The following is a 24,278-nucleotide window of genomic DNA, read 5'->3' as shown; positions in this document are numbered from 1 at the left end:
AAATCAAGCCAGAGCCATGGTTAAGCAATATTCTTTCTTTAATTCCCCTTTGCAAATGGAAGCCCCTGAGCTTGTCCCCACCCCTACCACTATTCCACACCCTGGGCCCCAGATGCAATGCCCCAGCCTCAACCTGGTAGGAGGAAGAGAGGAACACCCCCTTCCCCAGGATGGTCCATTAAAAAAATCCTAGTCATTTAAGAAATGAGGCTGAGGACAGGAGGAGGGAGCTGGAAGACAAGGCCCAGGGAAGGCCAGACTGGAGATGTTGGGGTTGTGAGGACCCTTGAGAAGGGTTTGCAAGCACATCCCTAAGCTCAGGGCCAGCATGGCTGAGGGAAAGGAGACAGACAGATAGTCTGACCCTTCAAGGTCCTGTCTGCCTGGTTATGAACACTGACACCACCACCACCACCACAGGCCTCCGGGTGGAGCATTTTCCAGTTACTCTGGGAAAGGGTTTGCTAAGCATCCCCTCTGGCCCCTGATCTGGGGCATCCCTGGGGTCCCCCTGAGACCAAACCTGGGAGAAGGAGGGACTCTAGGAACATGCAAAGGGGGGGAACAGAGACCCCCACCCCACCCCGCTGCTCTACACAATGGTGGCTCCAGCTGCATCTGGGCTCCGAGGGTCCTTCACACCGATGATGAAGTTGTTGGTTCTCCGGCTGCCATGAACCCAGGATAAGACATCTACCTTCTCCACGTGGTGACCCCTGGCTTCCAGGAACTCAATCTCTTCTTCTGTGAACTCACCTGAAAACCGTCCCCCAACATATACACATTCAGAGTGTTTAGAGCACTAGCTCAGGAGTACCTTGTTCAGAACTGAGTCCTGGTCCTGGATGCTCCACTGAGGAGCTGTATGACCTTGGGCAAATTGCTTTACTTCTCTGAGCCTCAGTCTCTTCATACATAAAATGGGGGATTATACGAGAACCTACTACATGAAGTTGTTGCAGCGATTAAAGGAGAAAATAAACAGAAAGCACAGAGCTCAGAGCCTTGCATACGGTAAATGAGCAATAATATGCATTCACTCTTAATATTGGAAAAGGGGTTATAGGGTCTCATCTCCACCTGTCTAGGCCAAGCTGCCATCCTAAGTTGCTAGGATAACTGCAGGCCCACTAACTGGTCTTTCTGTTTTCAGTCCTGCCTTCCTTACAGCCTGTTTACCCAGCAGTCAAAGAGTCTTTTTAAACCATTAGACCACATCACTTCCCACCACTCAGAGCTCTCTAAAAGCTCTGGTGACTCTAAAATAAAATCCAAAGTCCTTACCAAGACCTGTAAGGCCCAGCATCTTCTGGGACCTCACTACCTCTTTGAACTCCTCACTTCCTTCTACTCTCTCCCGTAACTCTGCTCTGACCTCCTTGCTGTCCCTCAAGGAGGCCAAACTCCTACCTCAGGACTTTGCACTTGCTTTCTCTCTGCCTGGAATGCTCTCCTCCTAGAGAGTCACAAAACTGCCTCCCTCCTGTCATTCTAATCTTCAAGAACTTCCCCATCACTGTCTGCAACATCAGCCCCTGTTATCTTTACCTTGTTTTGTTTCCTTTCAAAATACTTACTGCTAATGTATCTGTTTGTTTATTTATTGTGTCTTCCTCCACTAGATTATAAACTTTTTAAAGGTAGGAATGTTGTGTTGTGCACTATTGATCCTCAATGCCTAGAACAGGGTGAGGACACAGTAAATGTTAAACAAGTATTTACTGGGTTAATGAACAAATCCCCATCCTCCTGCATAAATTCAGGCCTACATCTCCTGCTGGGCCATTATCCCAGGTGCTTTCTGTATTTCCCCAACCTAAATTCTCCTTCCTTCCAACCACCTTTCCCATATGAAACAAACCAGGTCCTATCCCTCCCCTACTCAACTGGATCAAGTTCATGCTTCTTTAACGTGGGCCTCCATGATAAGCCCTGTGATCTCACCTCCCAATGCTCCTCAACAAAAATATGGTCTTGGGGATAAATGGTGATGGAAAAAAGAAAATAAATTTTAAAAATACATGGTCTTATTTCCCCAACTGGCGTGATTCACAATATTGAATAGCACTAAATCACTGAGCCCTGTGGTTCACTGTCAGTCTGTCTGATGATAGCAAGGACTGTGTTTCAGTCAGTCTCTAACATTTCTGATCTTCCTCAACAGATCAAGCAGCCCTCAGAGCCTTCTGAGGGCAACAATATCTAACTAATAAAACCTAAAAAGACTGGACTTTTTATAGTATTTATTGTCTGTGGCAAATGATGCCATTTTTTCCATTTGGGATTATGATACAAGATTTGCTTTTAAAGATACATTTAGGTTAAATATATTTATAGACACGTTATGTAAATAATGGGTTAGATGATGTATAAATGTGGCAAAAGTCATGAAGGTGATGGATAAATTCTGAAATTTGGGAAACAGTGTCTCTAGTCCAGCTAGCCTCTTTGGCTGCTCTCTGAGCCATACTTTCTGGCTTTTGCCCAGGCTGTTCTCCTGTCCAGAATGTTCTTTACCTCCACATGCCAACCTCCTGCTCATACTTAAGGCCCAGCCAGTTGTCACCTCTTCTACAAAGCCTCCCAAAGTCGTGAGGTGGATGAACATTCCCTCCACCAAGTCTCTGCTCCTCATGTCCTGTCTTACACTGTAAGGCCCTCAAGGGAGGGCTAGGATGAGCCTCCTCACCCACAAGTAACGTAACATAAAGCCTCACATTTCATAGAGAGTAGAAGATATTGGTTGAGCAGAATTCATTCTTAAGGACTTAGCGTCATCATCCATCAGTTGGGATCCAACGTGTCACCAGCCAACCTCAGGGTGTGACTGCTGGGGATCTAGCTGGTGAGGCTGCTAACATGCTTCAGTCCAGGAGATCTCTAGAGCCACGCAGTAAAGAGCTGAGTCTTTGGTATCAGCTCTTTGGTACCAGCTGTATGAGTATGTTCTCCCCTCAATTCTGCCACTTACTCGTTGATCTTTGACTAGTTTATAACCTCTGTGGGCACTAGTTTCTTTCCCTGTAAAACTGGGATAATAACTCTGAGCAGGCAAGAACCAGGTCTCATTCAATGTGTATCTCCTTTGGACTTGGATAATACACGGTCTGTTGTAATGAAAACTCCTCGGAGGTGCACGTAATTTTCCATTTACAAAGTTAAGCTGTGTCCAAAATTAAGCACCTCTCCTCCTTAGAGGAAAGCCTGTCTCCTTACCATAATCTGTAAGGTCCATGATCTGACCCCTGCCTACCTCTCTGATCTCATCTCATCCTCACTCACCTTTATTTCCTTTCTACTCCTAAAACACACCAAGCCCATTCCTGCCCTGAATTCTTTGTATTTGTTCCCTTGGCCTACAAAGCTTGCTCCAGTTCTTTGCCTCATGGGCTCTTTCTCACTCTTCAGATCACAGCTTAAATGTTACCAAAGAGAAGCCTTCCTCAATCATTGAGCCAGTCCTATACATACATTATCTTGATTTAATGCTCTACAGAGCATCTATTTTGCTTTCTCATATTGTTTATTATTTATTTTCCTGCCTGCCTGTAAATGCAGTGTTTCCAGTACCTGGGATAATGCCTGGCACACAGGAGATATTCACTACAAACTGATAAATGAATGGTTTGCAGAATGAATAACTGATAAAACTAAGGCTCAGAGTGGAGCTATAAATTCCCCAAGGCCACACAGCCAGGAAATGGCAGGACAGTTCTAACCCCCCAGATCTTTTATTATTAGGAGTTAGTTGGAGGAAACCAAACTTTCAATGGCAGGGAGTTGGTGCTGGTTGAGGCAGGGGCACCCTTAGGAGGAGCCTCTTTCTTCACCAGGGCCTGTGCCCACCCCATGGGAACACTCACTGTCCACCTGCAGGAGGTTGGACTGCAGGTCCGGGTGCAGGCGGCCTCGGGCTAGGCTGTCACTCAGGTTCCGGTTCAAAGTCAGGACATTCAGCAGAACCTGTGGGAAGCCGAAGGACACAAGTCAGGGCTACCCCAGAGACGGGCGTTCAGGACTCCACAGTCCTTACCCTTGATACAGACTCTTTAGTCTTTAGATTCCTTGCACCAGAAGTATCATCCGAGCTTCTCAACAGCCCCAGAAGACAGGTAGGCCTTTGAATACTGGCCCCATTTCACAGAGGACAAACCGAGGGCTGGAGAATAAAAGTGATTCACTCCCAAGTTTAGAGAACCAGGGAAGAGGCATCACTGCCACCCAGTCTCCTTTAATCTAGCCCAGGGCTGACCTCTCTTCTCCCCGGCCAGGGCAGGGTTAATGGCCTGGGATGGTGTAGGTTACAATGTGGGTACTTTTAGCTTATTGGTTTGCAGTATGGATACGTTCTGGAACCAACTGCCTGCCCCTTCTTACTAAACTGGACATAACTCCTTACCCTCTCTGGGCCTCAGTTTCTTCATATATGAAATAGAAGTCAGGAAGGTTAAAAGGGTCAACATGCGTAATGCCATGCCCAGCACTGTAAGAACACTGTACATGTTAGCTATTGTTATCTCCTTTTTACAGATAAGGAGGGGGGTTCAGAGAGGTTAAGTGAATTCTCTGACATCACACAGTTGGAAATTAGTAGTCCTTGGGTTAGGACTCATGGGCATCTGATTCCAAAGCTCATGTTAGTTAACGCACCACCTGCCAAATTAGTGCCTGGCACATATATCTGGTGCTCAAGACATTTATGGAATCGTTGCAAGGAATTTTGGAGAGTAGCAGACCCTTCCTCTCAAAATCAGACCCTAAAGAAGGGTGCTTGTCTATTCAGATGCTGAGTGGAACATGATGAGACTCGAGATGGACATAACCCAAGCAGCCCAGATGCTGTATCACCTTTCAGTTCTACTGGCCCTGCAATTTCTGCAACCTGGGAAGAAAGGGGACTTCAGGGCTGCATTTTCACTAAGAAACTCAGCACAGTCCATGTCCCTAGTGTCCAGGAGGAGCCTGGCACAAGGAAGCCCAGCCATGTGTACTGTGAGTAAAGGGTGAAAATAAGCAACACCCAAGGGCATCTGCAGCCCAGGCCACAGCTTGGCTCCTGGCCACAAAAGTCCCGTCATGGAGAAAACCTCACCTGGGTCAGGCTGCTGAGGCCCCGGGCAGCTCCATTGGCCCCCAGGGCGAGGTAGGTTCCACAGAGACCCTCTGCTGGCCGGACCACAGTGGGCAGCAGAAAAGACAGTGGCCGCTTCCCTGGCTGTACCGAATTCTCCTGTTGTCAGAAGGCAGAGACCACAAAGGGGATGAGAGGTGGGGCGAGACAGGATAAAGACTACTCCACCACTCTTCCAACCTCTCTCCTTCTCCTGCATCTTCCACAGGCCCAGTTTTCATGGGAGATTGGTCTGTCCTCAGGTCACAGTTTGCTATATGTGAAATGGGCAGGGTCCTCAGATAACTGGGGTGGACAGTGAACACACTAAGTTCTGGGGCTACCCTGGGTGGCAGGGGAGGGGCCAAGCCAAAAAAGATGGCTATGGGAAAGAACAGGATAACCTCCAGCCTGGTCATCTCTGTCTTTGCCCTGCCAGGGGCCCAGCCAGCAGGGTGTTAGAGTGCTGGCCTCCAACTACACAGTAATTCCTATCTCCTTCCTCCTTTGGGGCCCAGCAGTAGGGCAGAGCCCCGTCAGCTTAGTATCACAGTCATAGACCATTAGTGCTAAAAAGTGCGCAAAGCATAAAATCAGAGGCCAATATCCTCATTGTACAGGTGAAGAAACTGAAGCCCAGAAAAGGGACAAGATTTTCCCCAGGTCACACAGCGAGATAGTGACAGAATGGGGCAAGATTTCTTCGCACCCACCAGGCTCCAGGCCCCAGACTTGGGCTACTTTTCTTTATAATAGAAGTTCCTAGAGGTAGTAGGGAGGGACTGTAGTATATCCTCCCCAGCCTTGGGGTCCCCAGGGTGGGAGGGAAGCAAGACCCTACCAGGCTGGGCGCAGAGTGGTTAGCAGTTCTGTTGGGCCAGGAGAAGTCCAGCATCTGGCTGTTGAGCAGGATCCCAGAGGGGGTGATGAGGCCACTGCCAAAGGGCCGGTTCAGGGAGCTGGGGGCCAAGATTGGGGCCAGGTGAACCCTGAGTCCACCCTCACTCCTGCCCAGCCCCCACCTCCTTCCTGGTCTAGATGATCTCTTGTGCTAGGTTCTGAGTCTGAGCGGGCATACCTGACCATGGCCACAATGAAGTCGTCAGGGCCCATGATCAGCACCTGGGCCGCTGTGGGAGCCCCATCCAGCTCATAAACAGGCAGCAGTGGGGCAGGGGCTGCCTGGGAGTCATTGATGTGGCCCCGGAGGTAGGCAGCCTCTACCTTGCTGAAAAGATATGGAGTAGGAGATGAACACACAGCAAGTTCTCATTACATTCCACCTACCACTTTTTCTGATGTCTGTGCAATTATTTGACTAATATCTGCCTCCCTTATTGGACTATTAGGTCCATGAGAACAGATTATTTATTCTTAGCACATAGGTAACATTCAGGAACGGGTTGTTAAACTGAATGAATTTATGTAGGTGTTATTCAGATTCTCTTCTAGAGCTAACTTTTAATTTATTTAGTGCTTAAATCAAGAGTCTTTTAGTTACCTGACTTTACTCATTTAATGCTTTCTATGAAAGTACCTGGGCCACAGTGGATGCTCAGAAAATATTTGTTTTGACATGAACTGAATTCACTTAACCTAACATTTGTAGTCCAGAAATTAAGTTTCATTAAGGGTTTATTACGTGTGTGTGTGTGTGTGTGTGTGTGTGTGTGTGGTAGGGGGTGGTTGTATACAGGAATCTTTACTTGCTATTAGAATTTTTTTTGAAGACAGAAAGACTCAACACATAGTAAGCCCTTAATAAATATTTATTAGATGAGTTAGTTGAATGGATTTAATATAAGGTATGTGTGTTTGTTTTAGAGCTGAATTTGCATTCATCCTGAAATCAAATTATGAAATTATGAAAATACAAATTTTTATTAACTATATTTTTAATTTCTGATTTTTTCCTTAGCTAGCCTTTAAGTCAGTTATAGTAGAAGTAAAATAGTACCCTGGCTGGCATAGCTCAGTGGATTGAGCGCGGGCTGCGAACCAAAGTATCACAGGTTTGATTCCCAGTCAGGGCACATGCCTGGGTTGCAGGCCATGGCCCCCAGCAACCGCACATTGATGTTTCTCTCTCTTTCTTTCTCCCTCCCTTCCCTCTCTAAAAATAAATAAATAAAATCTTTAAAAAAAAGTAAAATAGTAACTATTCCTACCCCTATTGCCAATTAATAATAATGATGATATTTTAAAAATATTCATGATATGACTTCTGGCCAAGATGGAGGCGTAGGTAGACACACTGTGCCTCCTCATACAACCAAAAGAAGGACAACAACAATTTAAAAACAAAAAACAACCAGAACTGACAGAAAATCAAACCATAGGGAAGTCCGACAACCAAGGAGTTAAAGAAGACACACTCATCCAGACTGGTAGGAGGGGAGGAGTTGGCAGCCGAGGCTGAGTGTACCCAGCCAGGTGGTGGATTGTGGAGCGGGGCGCTGCATGCAAGGCAGCTGGCAGACCTGGCGGTCCCACATTCACGCGCAGATAAACCAGGTGAAACTGGGGAGCGAGACAGACCATGCAACCGAGGGTCCCAGCGAGGGGAAATAAAGCCTCAAACCACTGATTGAAAACACCTGTGGGAGTTGAGGTGCTGGGAGAAACTCCCAGCCTCACAGGAGAGTTCGCTGGAGAGACCCGCATGGTCCTAGAATGTACACAAACCTACCCGTCTGGGACCAGAAGGGCTCAGTTTGCTTGTGGGAAGTGGGGGAAGTGACTGAAATCTGGCAGAGTGGAGCAAGCGCCATTGTTCCCTCTCGGACCCCTCCCCCACATATAACGTCACTATGCAGCAACGTGGGTGGCCCTGCCCTGGTGAATACCGAAGGTTCCGCCCCTCACTATGTAACAGGCATGTCAAGACAAAAAAAAAATGCCTAAACAAAAGAGCAGATCAAAGCTCCAGAAAAAACACAACTAAGTGACAAAGAGGTAGCCAACCTATCAGATGCATAGTTCAAAACACTGGTAATTAAGATGCTCAGAAAATTGGTTGAATTTGGTCACAAATTAGATGAAAAAATGAAGGCTACACTAAGTGAAATAAAGGAAAATGTATAGGGAACCAATAGTGATGGGAAGGAAACTGGGACTCAAATCAATGGTGTGGACCAGAAGGAAGAAAGAAACATCCAATCAGAAAAGAATGAAGAAACAAGAATTCGAAAAAATGAGGAGAGGCTTAGGAACCTCGAGGACATCTTTAAATGTTCCAACATCTGAGTTATAGGGGTACCAGAAGGAGAAGAGGAAGAGCAACAAGTGGGAAAGTTATTTGAACAAATAATAAAGGAGAACTTCCCCAATCTGGCAAAGGAAATAGACTTCCAGGAAGTCCAAGAAGCTCAGAGAGTCCCAAAGAAGTTTGACCCAAGGAGGAACACACCAAGACACATCATAATTACATTAGCCAAGATGAAAGATAAGGAGAGAATCTTAAAAGCAGCAAGACAAAAGGAGAGAGTTACTTACAAAGGAGTTCCCATAAGACTGTCAGCTGACTTCTCAAAAGAGACCTTACAGGCAAGAAGGGGTTGGAAAGAAGTATTCCATGTCATGAAAGGCAAGGACCTACATCCAAGATTGCTCTATCCAGCAAAGCTTTCATTTAGAATGGAGGGACAGATAAAGTACTTCTCAGATAATGTCAAGTTAAAGGAGTTCATCATCACAAAGCCCTTATCTTATGAAATGTTAAAGGGACTTATCTAAGAAAAAGAAGATAAAAAACATGTATAGTAAAATGACAGCAAACTCACAATTATTAACAACCACACCTAAAGCAACAACAAAAACAAACTAAGCAAACAACTAGAACAGTAACAAAAACACAGAAATGGAGATCACATGGAGGGCTATGAACAGGGGAGGGGGAGAAGGGGAAAAAAGGTACAGAGAATAAGTAGCATAGATGGTAGGTAGAAAATAGATGGGGAAGGTAAGAATAGTAAGGGAAATGTAGAAGCTAAAGAACTTATGACACATGGACATGAACTAAAGGGGGGGAATGTGGGTGGGAGGGGGTGTGGAGGGTAGAGGGGAGTGAAGGGGGGAAATGGAACAACGGTAATAGCATAATCAATAAAATATATTTAAAAAAATATTTATGATGTGTCAGACAACATGTTCAGTGCTTTGCATGTATGATCTTGCTTGGTCCTCACCACGACTTCATGATGTTGGCACCATTATTGTCGGGCCTCCTTGTAGAAGCTGAGATTTAGAGGGTTTAAGACTACATAGCTAGTGGATGGAGAATTTGGGATTTGAACTGAATCAGTCTGACAAGAGTCCACAATCTTACTACTATGTTAAGCTGCTAATGTAGATATATTATAATCAAAACCACTACCACCTCCAATATTTTCTTGGAGACTCTGTTCAATGTCATTAGGTTTCCTTTTTCCACTCAAAAGGGGAAACAGATGAGTCTATATATATATAGATATATATATCCTTCTATGGTCAAGAAATTTTGAGAGCCATGTAAAATGGAGCAACTCATTATACAGATGGGAAAACTGAGGTATAAGGAGAGGCACCCATAATCACATTGTGAATTGGAGTTAAGCTGAAGTTGACTTGGGACTTCCAGCCTATTGTTCCACTGGCTGCTTTTCACCTAATCCTTTCCCCATACCCTCCACCACATCACCAGTCCCCAGGGTCCTGCCACGGGACCCACCTTAGCATGTCATCCATGCTCTCAGTGATGGTAGAATCATAGATGGGGTCTCCCAGTCTGCTGGCCAGGGCTAATGCAATCTTCAGGGTCTGAAAACAGAGCAGAGGTACAGCAGAGGCTTCCAGGCCCCTCATAGAACCCACACCCAGAATCCTTATGCATGAAAAAATGTAGAGAAGATTTAGTTCTACCCCATGGCAGCACCCCATCCCCCCACTCCCAGTGTCCCCACCCCCGGTGTCCCTACTGCAGGGTAGCAGGGAGGGGTTGGCCTTACCTCTGCCACCCAGTGAAGAGCCTGTTCCCGGGATACATGGCTGGTGAGATTGAAGCCCTCGAGGATGTTGAGAGCACTGATGAGGGCAGGGCCTGTGTGTGGGGGTGGGGGACTGAGAACCAGGTGGCCTGAAAGGACAGGAAATGACCAGATGGCAGGGGACGGGTTAAGGCATCTCACATCCCACCATCTCACAGACTGAAACCACTGCACTGAACTCCCGCATCATATAGGGGAAAAGCTTGACAGACAAAGGGACCCACCCAAGTTCACATGGCAAGTCAAGGACAGGGCCAGGACTCCAACCCAGAACACTGTTCTTCAGTTTCCTCTTCCATATGAGGAAACTAGGGCTCAAGAGGACTGCCCAGGGCCACAATGCAGGCCATTGGCAGAGCATGTTCAGATGTTTGGATTCCTGGTCTACCATGCATCTCCTTTCAGCTCCTCCCACAGGCCAGGATACTATTCAGGGCCCCTGATGGTCCTACCCCTGAAACTCCTTGGCAGCAGTAACCTCTCAAGGTCCTTTGATTTGGACATCAAAGGAATAATAATACCTGACATAACTAATTAACTCATTTAGCCTTCAGAATGAGTACTGCTATCACCCCCATTTTGCAGGTGAGAAAACTGAGGCACAGAGAGGCAGCTGGTCCAATGTTATAGGAGACAAGTAGAACCCAGAGTACTCATGGTGCTGGCATTGCCAAGAGAACCCAGGCTGGGGAGGGGAAATAGAAAATCAAATTCAGTGCCCATTCTGATCAGAGCAACTTCCAACATCATCTCATCAAATCTGCATGGCCATCCTGAAAGGTAGGCACTATTATCTCCATTTTAAGGAGAGAACCAAGGCTTGGAGTGGGAAGTGACTAGTTCGAGGTGAATGGCATTGCTGGTACTTAGACCAAGGTCTTCCTGGCTCTCTAGCTATGCTCTTCCTCTGCTCCATATACCACTGCTTCTGGTAGGAACCAGGCTGGAGATTAAGGCTGGGAAACCTGAACTCAGAGGCGGCCTCTGATGGGGCTTGAGGTAATCTTGGCCTCCTAGAGGAAAGAGAACCTGCAAACCTCCTTAGGGACCTAGGAACCCACTACTTTGGGTTCAGCAAACATGAACTTCACCCATGTCATAAACTTGGCTTTCCAGTTCTGTCATTGGTTTTGAGTTTGACAGGTTTAGTTCTATTCCTTCCCTGGGTCCTCAGTTTCCTTTTGGCACAATTAGGGGACAGGTATATGACTGTCTTGAAAAGTTTGTTATAACCAGAAGCTTAGATGAACCTTGGTCTTATGACTTCTTACGAATTGGGTCAAGGCAACACAAAGCCCAAATCAAGAAAACCTGTGCCAGGACCCCAACTTCTAGGCCGGAACCTTTGGCCATATCCTGAATACTTGGGGTAACTGACTCCATGACTGCTTCAGAAGGTAGGCTGGCTCTGATCTGCTTCATTAGTTAGCTGCCTGGGAGCTCAATGCCTCAGTTTCTCTCCTGTGAAATGGGGAGGAGTTGTTTGGCCAAAAGCATATAGTTATGGACTGGGAGGCTTCTCCTGATGGGGGCCCTGGGAGCTGGGGGAGAGGTCACCTCTGTACACGCCACACACAGGCTTCTCCACGAGGGCACTGTAGTTGCTGAAGTCCTCCTCAGTTATAACACCCCCTGCGTGCTGAGCCTGGAAGGGAGAAAACGGCCCCACCACCACGGTAAGCCACATATCACAGAGTGAGCATGTGGATTTGGCCTACGATGAAAGTTTGGATCAGAGACGGATCAGATGTTTATAATTTTTGTGCCTTCTGCAACTCCCATCATGGCCTTTAGGAACCACACCAGCCCTAAGTATCCCAGAAAAAGGGGAAAAAGCACTAACATTGAACAACTAATACGTGCAAGAAATTGTGCTGGGGACATTCTATGAATGACCTTCTTAGTTCAGTACTCAAGGCCCCTAGTGATCTGGCGCCTGCCTACATCTCTGCTTCATGTTCTGCTGTTCCCCAGTGACCTGCAGCTCCTGAACTCATGATTCCATGTCTCTGCACATACTGCCCTCTTTGCCTAAGAAAAACGAAGCTTTTCTACTTACAGCAGCACTTGCCTGAGAGATATCAAAACTGAATTCTGCATTTCACTACAACCAACTAGAGCCACCATGAAACCATGGATGACCCTGGTAGGAATGATGTAACTGAGCACTCTGTGGCCCAGTGAACCAGTCTCGTACAAACCGGTGGGCTCATTTCCTATTGTCCAGCATGCGAATTTTCAACCCTAAATTCGCATAACACTAGGAATCCTCTCCTTTTTTGGTACTTGAAACCTCTGACTTCTAATCCACCCTAAGTGAACTATACATTGAATTTCTTGGCTGGTGTGTGTTCCTTTGTCTGACAAGTAACACACTCAACTTTGGATTTTTTTTCTTTTAAAGCTCTCATGGTCTTTGTTAGTCTCCTTCATCCCCCTCTCAGCCTCCAGGAAAGGATACACAACCCAGGTCTGGCTAATAGCATTTCTTTTCATGGCACAGTGATTGGTTTGGGAATAGTCATGAGACCTTGACAAGCCAATGAGACATAACCTTGAGGCTTTTGCTGGAACTACTGGAATGAGAAATGCTCTTTCTGTAGAATGGCTTGCTGGAAAGGTGGCTGATGGGGAGCAGGTGTGGAAAGGATCCAACAGAGAATGAACTGGAACAGGGAAAAGTAGAGTCATGAGACAGAATGAGAGACAGACCAAGTCTCGACAATGTGGATGGAGCCCCAGGATCCAGCAGACCTAAGGCCAGTACTCTGCTGGACTTCCTAGTTAAGTCCATTTGAGATGGGCTTCTATCACTACATCCATACCTCCAGTGCCCAGCACAGGGCCTGGCACAGAGTGGGCACTTCATAAATGTAGAATGAATGATGGACCTATTCAATTCCCACAACTGTATTCAGAGATAGGTATAATCACCCCCATTGCACAATTGAGAGAACCACTGAGTTGGTCTGTGCATCCTTACCTTGAATGTAATTTTCCATTGGGAATTTTCAAATCTTGACAACACTTCTCAGAATCCATTACTGCCTCAGACTGAGACTCTTTTGGGTTGGTTGGTAGGCCCCTATGTTAATCCCCCCAGTCCCAATGGAGGAGGCACTTCCCTCAGTCCCCAGAAAACCCAAGGGCAGGGTGGGATTGTGGGCCCAGGGAAGCGGAAGCTGATCCTGGGTCTCTGTCAGGCCAGGGAGGGACAGGCCAGGCCCCTGAACAGGTTGGCGCCAGCCCTGGGGAGCCCAAAGTTATGACTCCCAATCAAGACAGAGTGTTTCCATCCCTAGCAGGTTCTTCCTGATGCATCCCAATCAAGCCTCCCACTCCAACAACCAGTGATCTGGTTCCTAGTATCAGAGGTTAGTTTTGCCTATTCTAGAATTTCAAGTAAAAAGAATCCCAGTAAATATATTTAGAGAGAAAGGGAAGGAAGGAAGGAAGGAAGGAAGGAAGGGAGGAAGGGAGGAAGGGAGGGAGGGAGGGAGGGAGGGAGGGAGGGGATATTCTTACAGTAAGGTCCTCTAGGGTAGAGGGGATCCCCACATGCTCACCTCAGCCACCATCTCCAGCGTGAGGTTACCACCAGCATAGAAGGCGGCAGGGCCATAGGTGCCAAGTACATCCAGTACCATGGCCAGGTCAGGCCGATGCATCAGCGAACCAGGTAGGGGTGGGCGGCCAGATGGCAGGAACATCGAGTGGAAGCGCTCGGACGCATCAGGTGGCAGCTGTTCTGCCAGGGCGTGTGCTGTGGGCAGGGACAGGAGGCTGGGCAGGGGGTACTAGGGCTGAACCCAATGGCTGAGATGTGTAATAGGTGGGGTAGATGAAGACTGAGTGGTCCTAAGAGCTTTGGTCCCCCAGGAGCCTGTTATGGGGGAGTTAGGGACATATATGGGCCCTTTACAGATTTCTTCATTTCAGTCTGCCTCCTGATGAGGGCTGGGGGTAATTCTGGGGAGCAAACTAGAAGAGAAGTGCTTTCTGGTTTGGGCTCCAACTTTCCTCTCCCCTCTCCATCAACCTCATGCCTTCCCCCCCACCCCCAGGCCCCACTGACCTAGATCATGGGTCACGTTGAAGCCATCTTGGGCCACAGCTGCTGCGAAGGCCAGGACTTGGTACCATGGCAGCCTGGGGGGGCCGGAGAGCAGGGGGTGGAGGAGGTCCTGGGGGGAGGAGGAGGGGTCCTGGGGGAAGGGGGGTTCCTGGGAAGGAGAGTCCTGGCAAGGGAAGGGGATATTAGGAGGGGGAATTTGGAGGGGAAGAATCCAGGAAGGTAGGAAGCCACCAAAGGAGGGGTATAGGCAGGGGGCCCCTGGTCCCCAGGGGGAAGGTCTTTACCTGCCATAGAGCTGGTGAGCTTCATGTAACCCCTTCACCATTCCGGGAACCCCCACCAAGAGCCCAGGCTGGGCGAGGCGGGCAGGCGAGGGAGAGAGGAGACCAGGTCACTGGAAGGGGGGGGCTGGGCTGAACTCTGCAGAGCCCCAAGCCAGGGATGGGGGCTGGCACAGGGGAGAGACACAGGCCAAGTATCCCAGAGGAGGGAGAAGCTGTCCCAGCAGGCATCTTCCCTCCCATCTCCCTGACTTCCTATCAGCAAATGCAGAAAGGCCTCCTTTATCTATCATAGTTGAGGGACTTATAAATTAAGCAAACCCTTTTAAGAGCCAGGACATAACCAATTTAGATGGAAACCTGTCTACAGTGGATTATGTCTATTCCTGCTTTTTAAAATAGTGGGCAAGGGACCTTCATATTACCTTTTCTTATCACACCACCATTATGGTGAGCTGTGATAATTCAGGAGTGTGTTGGGCTTTTACCTCTGCACTAAGTATCTATTTTTCCAAGTTATCCCATTTCTGCCTTTGCTCTCAGTGGAGAGTGGGTTTTCCTCCAGCAGTTCCTCTCTAATCTTCCAATATGTCATGGGCTGGGACAGTTACAGCCAACAGGCTCAGAGTTGGATGTGTGAATGCGAGTGAGGCAACTTTGACATCACAGGCTGCTGAGCTGTCTTTTTTCTCCTTTCTATGTGCCAGCTAGGGAAGGCTGCCAGGGAAGTTAAGATGTTACTATAGTGCCTATCATCCACCACTCAGATTTTTTTTGTTCATTATTTTATTTGAGGGGTTGCCTGTCTCCCTCACGGCCTAAGAGCATCCCACTCAACTCATTCTCTCACCTCTGTAGCAAATACTCAGCAAAGTAATGCTTGGGTTAGCGGAAGGGCAGTAAAGGGAGACTCCCCCCATACTCTTTTCTCCTCAGGGTCCCCACCTTGGTTTCCCAGGATCTCTGCAAGGCCTCTTCCCTGAGAGCTCCTGGTGCAGACTCCCGGAAATCAATCAGGTGGCTCTCGTTTCGTCGGATGTCATGTACCAGCATCACGCCCCCACTGGAACAAACACAAAAAGGGCAAGGTGATGAAAAGATGTCACCCCGTTGAACAATTAACCTGCCACCCCTCGACCCCCAATGGTGATGGGTGTAGGCTGTTTGTCATCAGGAGTCAGGTGTTTGAGCCCCCACCCCAACAGGGACTCAGAGGCTTAGCCACACCACAAGGGTAAGGAGTGAAATCAAGGCAGAGATCCAGAGTTCATGGACCTCTTTCAGCTTGTCATTGGAGACTTTAATCCCAGATTAGGAAAAACCCAGAGAGTGGGAGAGCAGGATGTTCTGCCCCACCCCCACCCCAGACCACAGCTGGACCCCTGCCAGCTTCCTGCACCTGCCTCCTTGGTATGCCTCCACTCCCTCTTCCAGGACTGAATTATGTAAGAGCAGATTGTGCAAAACCAAAAGGGGCATTTCTTTAAAAGGGTCTAGAGGATTGGTTTTATAGGAACCAAGACATGGACTTTGTCAGCTTCTCCCTTTTCTGTGGCTTGCTTCCATCTGAGATGGTGGTTGCATCTGAGAAGGCTGGCCTATAGCCAAGTACCATAATAAAGAAAGCAGGACAGACAAACAATAGGGAGTGGTAACAACTGTGGCAAAGTATACAGGCACAGAATGGGATGCTGCTTCTATTCAGGTCCAGATAATTGCAGCCATGTGGAACTGTGGGCCTAGTGTACCAGGTCTCCTCAGGTTCAAGAGATGTTGGAAATTCTCAACTTTTTAATAAAAGGAAAATGTGTTTTTAAAAATCTAACTCTGCAAACCAAACCAGTCTGTGTTCTGGGTGTGGCCCATGGTTGGCTGTTTTGTCATCTCTGTTTTAAGAATTTGTAGCCTGGGGTGTATTTTTGGAGGATGGAGGGTCCATAGCTTTCGTCATGCTCACAGGGATTTGTGCACCTAAAATTTTAAGTATCAACTGCCTTAATTAATGAAAGTATACCCCCACCTGTGCACCTTACCTTATAATTTACAAAATCCTTTTCCAAGTTAACAAAAAAAAAGCTTTTGAAAACACCTCCTCTCACTCCATGTAAGGAGGAGATGAACTTGGGTGTAGAAAGGGCAAATGCAAGGAGTTGGGGCCCATCGGTCTCTCTGCTGAAACTTGGAGGCCCCTCTATATGAGGTCTACAGACCAGGACACGGAATTAGGCCCGGGGGCCCCCAACCTCCACAGCAGGGAGTTCCTTACCCGCCCAGGCCAGAACTGTGCGGAGCCACGATCCCCAAACACAGGGCTGCTGCCACCGCTGCATCCACAGAAGATCCCTGTTTACTGAGCACCTCGATGCCCAGTGATGTGCAACGGGCGGCATCGGTCACCACGGCACCCTGGTGGAAGATCTGGGAGAGGAAAGGGGACTAGGTGGGGACAGTAGGAGCCCCCTGCTTCCCTAGGGTACCTCCATTAAACCAAGAACTTCCACGGGGTGGGGGGTGCTGGTAGCAGCCCTGTCCTCTTGTCTCCTTAATTCTCCCCTATTTCCCATCTCTTCCCTTACTACCTCAAGTGCCTCTTACCTGCTCAGGTCCCATCCTTGCTCTGCCCCTTCATGCCCACAGCCCCTTCCTGTAGGACCTTCCTCTCCCAAGTCACCACCCTCCCCCTTTTCCAATTCCTGGCCCACTTCCACCACTCACCCATTCCCTAATTCCTATGGTCTCCTCAAGCAATTTCTCACCTGAGGATCCCCGAAATAGATCTGCATGATGAGCGCCACAGTGACACCCGTGGCAAAGGTGAGGCAGGCTGTGACTATGACCGTGAGCCCGTCCTGACGGCAGGAGCACTCCGCCGCTGCTGCTGAGAACGGATCTTTGCGCGTCTCCCGCAAAGGCGACCCGTCCTGGCTGCCCATCTCCGAGGATGAGGACGGCAGCCTCTGCAGTCGCGCTGACTTCAGGAAGGAGTCTGGGTCTGCGGGTGGCCATGGGTCGGTCTGGACGCTTCTTACCCCGCCCTGCCCGCCCTCCAGGCGGGGCTATTTCCCCCGTGCCTCCTCTCCCCATTCCCATCAAAACCCCACTAGACAGCACCGCCTTTCAGCGTGTCCCCTACCCAGGGCTGGCGGGGGTGTCAGTCACGGCTGGGAAGAGAAAGGGACCATCAGCTGGGAAGCAAGGGTGCTGGTTTAGTTGTAAACCAGCACCCTTGCTGGTTTACAAGCCAAAGTTTCCTTGACCCAGAGCTGAGAACACTTCCTGGAGAGGCGGGAGTTGGACCCTCCCTTGGAAACCAGATACCTTCTGCCTTCTCTGCAAGGAGGCTGCTACCTAAACTGAGTGTAGGGACCCTGGCTCCCAACCCTGCTTCTATCATTCATTCATTCATTCAACAAATATGGAAGGTATTCTATGTTTTGGCCCCATGCTGCATGCTAGGGGACAGGTACAGACAGTTCCTGACCTCTGAGGTTCACAGACTAGTGGGGGGGAAAGGCAATAATCAGGTAAACAAAGGAGTATATAATACAAGTTGTGACAGGTGCTATGAAGAGAAAGGATGAAACAAAACAATAGTAGTGTGTTGGGGGCTGCTTAGCTGGGAAAATCAGCCATGGCTCCAAAGCAGAAGTGATTTTAAGCTGAGAACTAAGGGATGAGAAGGAGCTAACCATATGTACAGCAAGCGGTGAGTAGGTAGTGTTCCAGAAACAAAGAACATTAGGTGTGAAGGCCCTAAGGTAGGAATGAAATGGCTCATTAGAAAAAAATAACCAAGCCCTGGGTGGTTCCAGTGTATTGGGCAGTGGGGTGGAAGCTAGGCCAGATCACTTGGGACTTCTTGGCTTAGTGAGAAGCTTGGATTTACCCTAAGAGCAATGGGAGGCCACTGAAGAGTTTTAAGTGAAGACGTGAAACCATCTGTTTTATGTTTTAAAAAGATTCCTCTGGCTGCTACCTGGAGAATGGATCTGAGGATGTAGGAGTGGAGGCAGGGAGACCTGCAAGCCACTTACTTGCTGAGTGTCTTCAAGTTACTTGAAGTTAAGTCACTTCAAGTTAAGAGCCTCACTTTCCTCATTAGGGAATTAACCCCTAATTGGCTGGACGGGTATAAAGATTCCGTGAAGTGATGTCTACCCGATGCCCTGTAGCTGCTCACTCAAAGTTATTTCCATTCTTTTTCAACCTTGGTCATAGCTGGGAGACCCTCTTCGGTCCCATAGCTCCCTCCTCTGGGTGCTATCAGCCTTGAACCTAGGCCTCTAAATGGCCTAAAGGTCCTGGGTATTTGCAAACAGCAAAGAAATAGCTTGGTACCTTGACCTTAGTACCTTGCTATACTTACAATGTGTTTTTAAAAGTTCATTCATTTATGCCCTGGCTGTTGTGGCTCAGCAGATTGCGCACCAGCCTGTGAACCAAAAGGTCGCCAGTTCAATTCCCAGTCAGGGTACATGCCTGGGTTGTGGGCCAGGTCCCTGGTTGGGGGCATGTGAGAGGCTACTGTTCCTCTCTCACATGACGATGTTTCTCTCCCTTTCCGTCTCCTTACCTTCCTCTCTCTCTAAAAGTAAATAAGTAAAATCTTTTTTTAAAAAAGTTCATTCATTCAATAAGCATTTTTTGATCACCTGCTACTGTGCACTAATAATATACTCTCTTTAAAAGTCTGTGGGACAATATTAAATATTGACTACTATATTTTCCTATTTAAAATTGGTTTACCACTACCAACAACATAAAAATCTAAGCTCCTTGACCTGGTATTCAAGGCCGAGCATAATCTACATTCTCTTATGTAAATTAGAAACCACATACATATACTGATAATTTTTAGAAATTATTTATCGTGGTTACTTTTGGGAAAAGGTCCTGAAGGTGGGAATGAGATGGGGTGGGAGAATATTTTGTTTGAAATTTTTACTATTTATACATATATTTCTTTCATTTTTAAAAAATCAATATGTAGTTTTTAAATAAAAAGGAAAAATTTCAAGGTGATAGCAATGGAAAAGGAAATTTTAAATTTTCCTCACTATTCCTTGTTTATTCATTCATATATTTATTTTTACCTTGAACATGTAATTTGTTTTTTGTTTTTTTAAAAATATTTTCTTTTTATTTATTTAATTTTAGAGAAAGGGGGAGGGAGAAAGAGAGGGAAGAGAAACATCAGTGTGTGATTGCCTCTCCTGTGATCCACACTGGGGACCTGGCCTGCAACACAGGCATGTGCCCTGACTGGGAATCAAACCAGCGACCCTTTGGTTCGCAGCCTACGCTCAATCCACTGAGGTACACTAGCCAGGGCATTGAACATATAATTTGTTTTTAAATTTTTATTTAAAAAGAAGATTGTCTTCCAGAAGCGTCCTTCAGTTCATCAAGTTTGTGTCTAATGCTCAGCACCAGCACCACCAAGTCTGTAAACAAAACTGGAATTCATTCACCAAACAGGTGTTAAACACCCACTGTGGGCACAGAACTCTCTTTGGCCCTTAGAGGTTTCAAAAGAATTGCAGGAAAGGGTTTTGAACTTATATTTACTGACACTGACTATGTACCAGGCACTTCACACACATTTCCTTATTTTAGTGTTCCCATAATGTTATGAGACAGGCCCACTCTCCATTGTAAAGAGGAGGAAACCTCTGGGGCTGAGAAAGGTGTTACTGCCAGATTAAGATATTAAGTAAATAAATGGCAGGACCAAGAGTCTGTGTAACTCAAAAACCTCCTTCCCATTCCTCCTTATGTTATCAAGAACCATTTCCCACCCTCAAAAACCAACCTTCCAAGCTAATTCTAGTAGATATTTCCAGTACTTGTTCTTAAATCTGTTTTCTCCAGTCAGATAGATATGAGAAGCCAGGAGAGGAAGGTATTATCAGAGCTGGATCCATTCAAGAATTTTTGTCCCACCAATTATTAAGTTATTCATTTATTCAACAAAATATGTATTGAGTACCCTACTGTGTAAGTACTGGAGCAATAACACCGCTGATTTTACTAATATGTCAGAGCAACAGCAGGACACTGGGAAAAGGTAAGTTTGGGATGAGAATAAATAACTCTTTTGGGAGCAAGGTGAGTTTAATTTTAGCTATTCTGAATTTGTGAAACACCAGCAGGAGTTGTCTGGAGGCAGCTGACCTAGTAGGCATCTAATTTGTGTTCACTTAGATACCATTCCCCATTCAGTTTTCCTTAGAGAATACTATCCTTCCCTCTCATACCTCATTCCCTCATTCCTGACTAGAGTAAGTATAAGACCTAGCCCTAGCCAATCAGAACAGGCACCTCTATACAGTGATTGGTTCAGGGACAGCCATATGACCAACACCAGGCCAATTAGATTCAACCTTTGTTCTTTTGCTGGAACTACTGGGAAAGAGTTTGCTGGAACTACAGGCTTTCTTTCTATCTAGGCTACTGAGATAAAATGTAAGCCTGTTGCTGCTGGGGGCAACTTGCTCCCACAAAATGAGGATGGGAGGCTTTCTGAAGATGAAGCCCATATATGGGAAAGCCAAATAAAAGATGGAGAAAAAAGCCCATTCCTTTTTAGGAACCTCAATGCAGCTATGCCTGAAGCCCCATAACCCTAAACTTTTCAGTTATGCTACCCAATAAAATTCTCTTTTCAGATATAGCTCAGTTTTAACTGAGTTTATGCCAAAAGAACCCTGAATAGAGTCTACTTGGTAAGTCTGGAGCTCAGGAGAGAGATCTTGGCTGGAGACTGAGGTCCTCTCTGGCTTGCTTGGAAAATCACTAAAGATAGTTAAACCAGGGAGTGACATGAGAAGTGCAGGGTAGTAGATGGATTGAGATTGGCTGGGAGGCAGGGAGAGGCAGGAGGCAGGAGGAATAGTTAGAAGCCTATGGGTAACACAGGTAAGAGAGAATGGCAGGTTAGTCTACAGTGGTGATGACAGGGATGGTATGATGGAATTTGAAAGATACTTAGGAGGGGGACAGAGAACATCTGATCACCATTTGGAAGTGAGAGAAAGGGACTGGATGATAGGTAGCTCCTGGGAGATTGGATGGACGGCAGTATCATTGAGAATGACACTGGAAGAAGAGCAGGTGTACAGAAAAGAGATGAGTTCAGCATAGAACATGCTGAAGGTGAGGCAGGTGCCTGGGAGAGAGAAGAACACTTGGGCCTGGAGCTCAGAAAAGAGGGAAGAAAGTAATACTCCAGACTTGGGGTGGTTATCACCTAGCTCTGTTTTCCACAGGGTCTGCTCTGGGGTACCTGGCACTCGGTTCTAGGACATGACAGGCTGGAGGGTCCTAGAGAAGAGGACAAGGCAGTGCCACTAGGTGGCACCACCAGGTTGAGAACATAGGAGGCCATGTTAGCCAGCAGGCTGGTCCAGCTGGGCCAAAGGAGGCTTTGAGCTAGGAAGAAGTGCTGGGAGACATGGCATTGAAATGCCTAACAGACATGATGGCAAGGTCCTTGGAACCTTAGTGCACAACCCTGGCCTAAAATGCAGGTTCCCAGAAATTTAGGTGACTGGGATCTCCGCTGGATTTTTGTACAGATTAGGGCAGAGTCTGTTTTAACTCCCCACAGTACTCCCTGAGGTTTTAGAACTCCTTCTGCTGCCTTCTTTTATCCTGAGATCTTCTTTCTCATTCATTTATTCATTCAACAATTTTTATTGGTGCTTAGTACTGTGCTGAATAGTGGAGAAAGGATGGTGAACAAAATAGTCATGATTCCGTCTTCAGGGTTTACAGGCATTGAGTAATTACATGATCACACAAATAAATAATACAGTTTCTGATAAGTACAATTATATGGGGCCAGGAGAAAACATATCATGGGTTTCTAATCCCCAGGCTGGGAGAGATAGGCATTCCCAGTTAAACTGGAAGAGGAAGCTAAGGAAGCTAAGGGTAGGTGTACCCATTTTTTCACAGTGAGTCAGGGCAATCTGGGACCAGAACCGGCACTCCTGCTCCTGAATAAAGGACCTGGTTCAGGATGGTATCTACCAGAATACATCTTCCCACTCTCCTTCCTGCTGCCTCCTGGTTCCAGGGTTACTCCCTTTGAAAAAAAAAGTTTTGACCTGCAGCTTGACTTCTCATGCCCACAAGGCTCCCTCGCTATTGTCATCACATACCCTCCAGACAGGATATAGTCTATCAGGTTGGCAGGGGCTGGTGGTCAAGGCCAGATAATCAGCAAGTTATAGAGGGGGAAAATCTGGGGGACTGTAAGACTGGGAGTAGCTACAGAAGGACCAAGCTATAGAGGGCTGAGCCATAGAAGCAGGTTCTGACGGGCTGGTAAGGGCTAGGACTCAAGTGCAGGCACTGGGAGGAAGAGAGAGTGAAGCAGAAGGATGCTCTAATGCCAGGAAGTGACGTTGAGGGAAAGAGGGATGGGGGATGGAGGATGAAGAAGGGATGGAGAGGACAGAGCTGGGCCACATGGATAGCAGAGAGAGCACTAGGGAAGAAATGCTCTGAAAGCCTTTGGCCCTCAGGGTCTCCCTACTCCTAACCCTTGCAGTCCCTGCAGAGGCTAAGAAGAACACAGTAAAATTCTGAAGCCTGCTTCCAGGGTACCTTACTAACATCCCAGCCCGATCCATGGCTCTGGTACTGGTGAGGTAATCCACAGGGCAGCAAAGGCACTCTAGTCCCCAAGGACTTTGAGAGGTCATTCAGTTCATCCCCCTGTCTCCCAATACCCAGCAAATACAGAAGGAATCATATTCTCTTTACCCCTCTCTGGACATGGAGAGATTCTCAGCTTCTTCCCATGGTCTCTCCTTCCCACAGCCCCTAACTGTGGGGAAGTTCTTCTCAAGACCTAGCCTCTATTAATCCTGCTGCAACCTCTGACTTGATTTCTCCTATCCTGTTCTCTGTGACTAGAGAAAAGCCTCTTGTGGGTGATCACAGCTATTCCTCAGGATCTCCCCTCCAACACTCCTTATTAGTTGGTTCTTTCCAAAAGGTAACCCCCATCCCTCCTACTGCAGTCTCTGGCATCATTCTTCCTTGTCGCATCCTAGGACTCCAAGGCAGGAATGCATTCCCAACCCCTGCATTCTCAGATAATCAACAGAGAAAGGGGAAAAGAGAAAGGTTCAGGAGGAAGGAAATGAATTAAGGAGATGGAGGCTAGAGGTAATGCTCCGCGTAGATGGAGGACCAGGGACGTCCCAGGGGGCAGGAACGGGGTCAGCAGGACTCACCTGTATCGGGGTCTCCCAGGAAGGCGTCCTCGTCCTTGCGGCCCCTCAAAGGGACCGCGGGCGCGGGTTCGTCCTCTGGCAGCCGGGGGAAGCTGGTGATGCTCATGTAGTCCACGGGCGAGTAGGCGCCCAGGGAGCTCTCCTGACTGGCCTGGTTCTCCGCCGCCATCCTCGCCCGCGCCCCCCCAGCAGCGCAGCGCCTGCCGGAAGTGGTGCGGCGGGGGCCCGGGTAGGGCGGGGCCTGATCTCCGGGCCGCCGGGAGGGGGCGCCTCACCCCCACCCTAACGTCTGTCAGGGTCGGACTCGCTTCCTCCTGCTTAGTGCTGTCAGCCTGCAGTGGGTGCGCAGGTGGGGATGGGGTTATAGATGCAGAGGCAGGAGGGCAAGACCGGGTTGCGAAGTCTGGGAATGGGGGGGGGGGCGGGGGGGGAAGAGCACACTACTAGCGTCACCTTAGTAGTTCGGGACACCTTATGCAGCCCAGGGGCCAAATTCCTTCTTCCAGTGTCAGCTAGAATCCTCCTCAGACCTCAGATTCC

General features: G+C 47.7%; 1 protein-coding gene across 2 annotated transcripts; it reads right to left on the bottom strand.

Moving 5' to 3' along the window:
• Positions 1–48: 48 nt before the first annotated feature.
• Positions 49–23,929, bottom strand: GGT7 (gamma-glutamyltransferase 7). 2 transcript variants are annotated; one of them, XM_045833721.1, is made up of 15 exons: positions 23,739–23,929; positions 17,247–17,482; positions 16,757–16,908; positions 15,436–15,553; positions 14,494–14,561; positions 14,210–14,283; positions 13,701–13,897; positions 11,692–11,779; positions 10,096–10,223; positions 9,819–9,907; positions 6,189–6,338; positions 5,952–6,069; positions 5,093–5,230; positions 3,864–3,963; positions 49–756 (listed from the first exon to the last, which is right to left on the bottom strand). In XM_045833721.1, exons 1-15 carry the CDS (start codon positions 23,905–23,907, stop codon positions 593–595), a joined length of 1,989 nt encoding a protein of 662 aa, XP_045689677.1. In that variant the 5' UTR covers positions 23,908–23,929; the 3' UTR covers positions 49–592. The 2 variants fall into 2 exon arrangements, with proteins under 2 accessions (XP_045689677.1, XP_045689678.1); XM_045833722.1 differs by having other exon boundaries at positions 3,871–3,963.
• Positions 23,930–24,278: the final 349 nt, after the last annotated feature.

Source organism: Phyllostomus hastatus, unplaced genomic scaffold (assembly GCF_019186645.2).
Source record: "Phyllostomus hastatus isolate PE091 unplaced genomic scaffold, TTU_PhHast_1.1 phas_contig_17, whole genome shotgun sequence".
NCBI classification, from domain to species: domain Eukaryota; kingdom Metazoa; phylum Chordata; class Mammalia; order Chiroptera; family Phyllostomidae; genus Phyllostomus; species Phyllostomus hastatus.
This window is presented reverse-complemented; position numbering and strand designations above follow the sequence as displayed.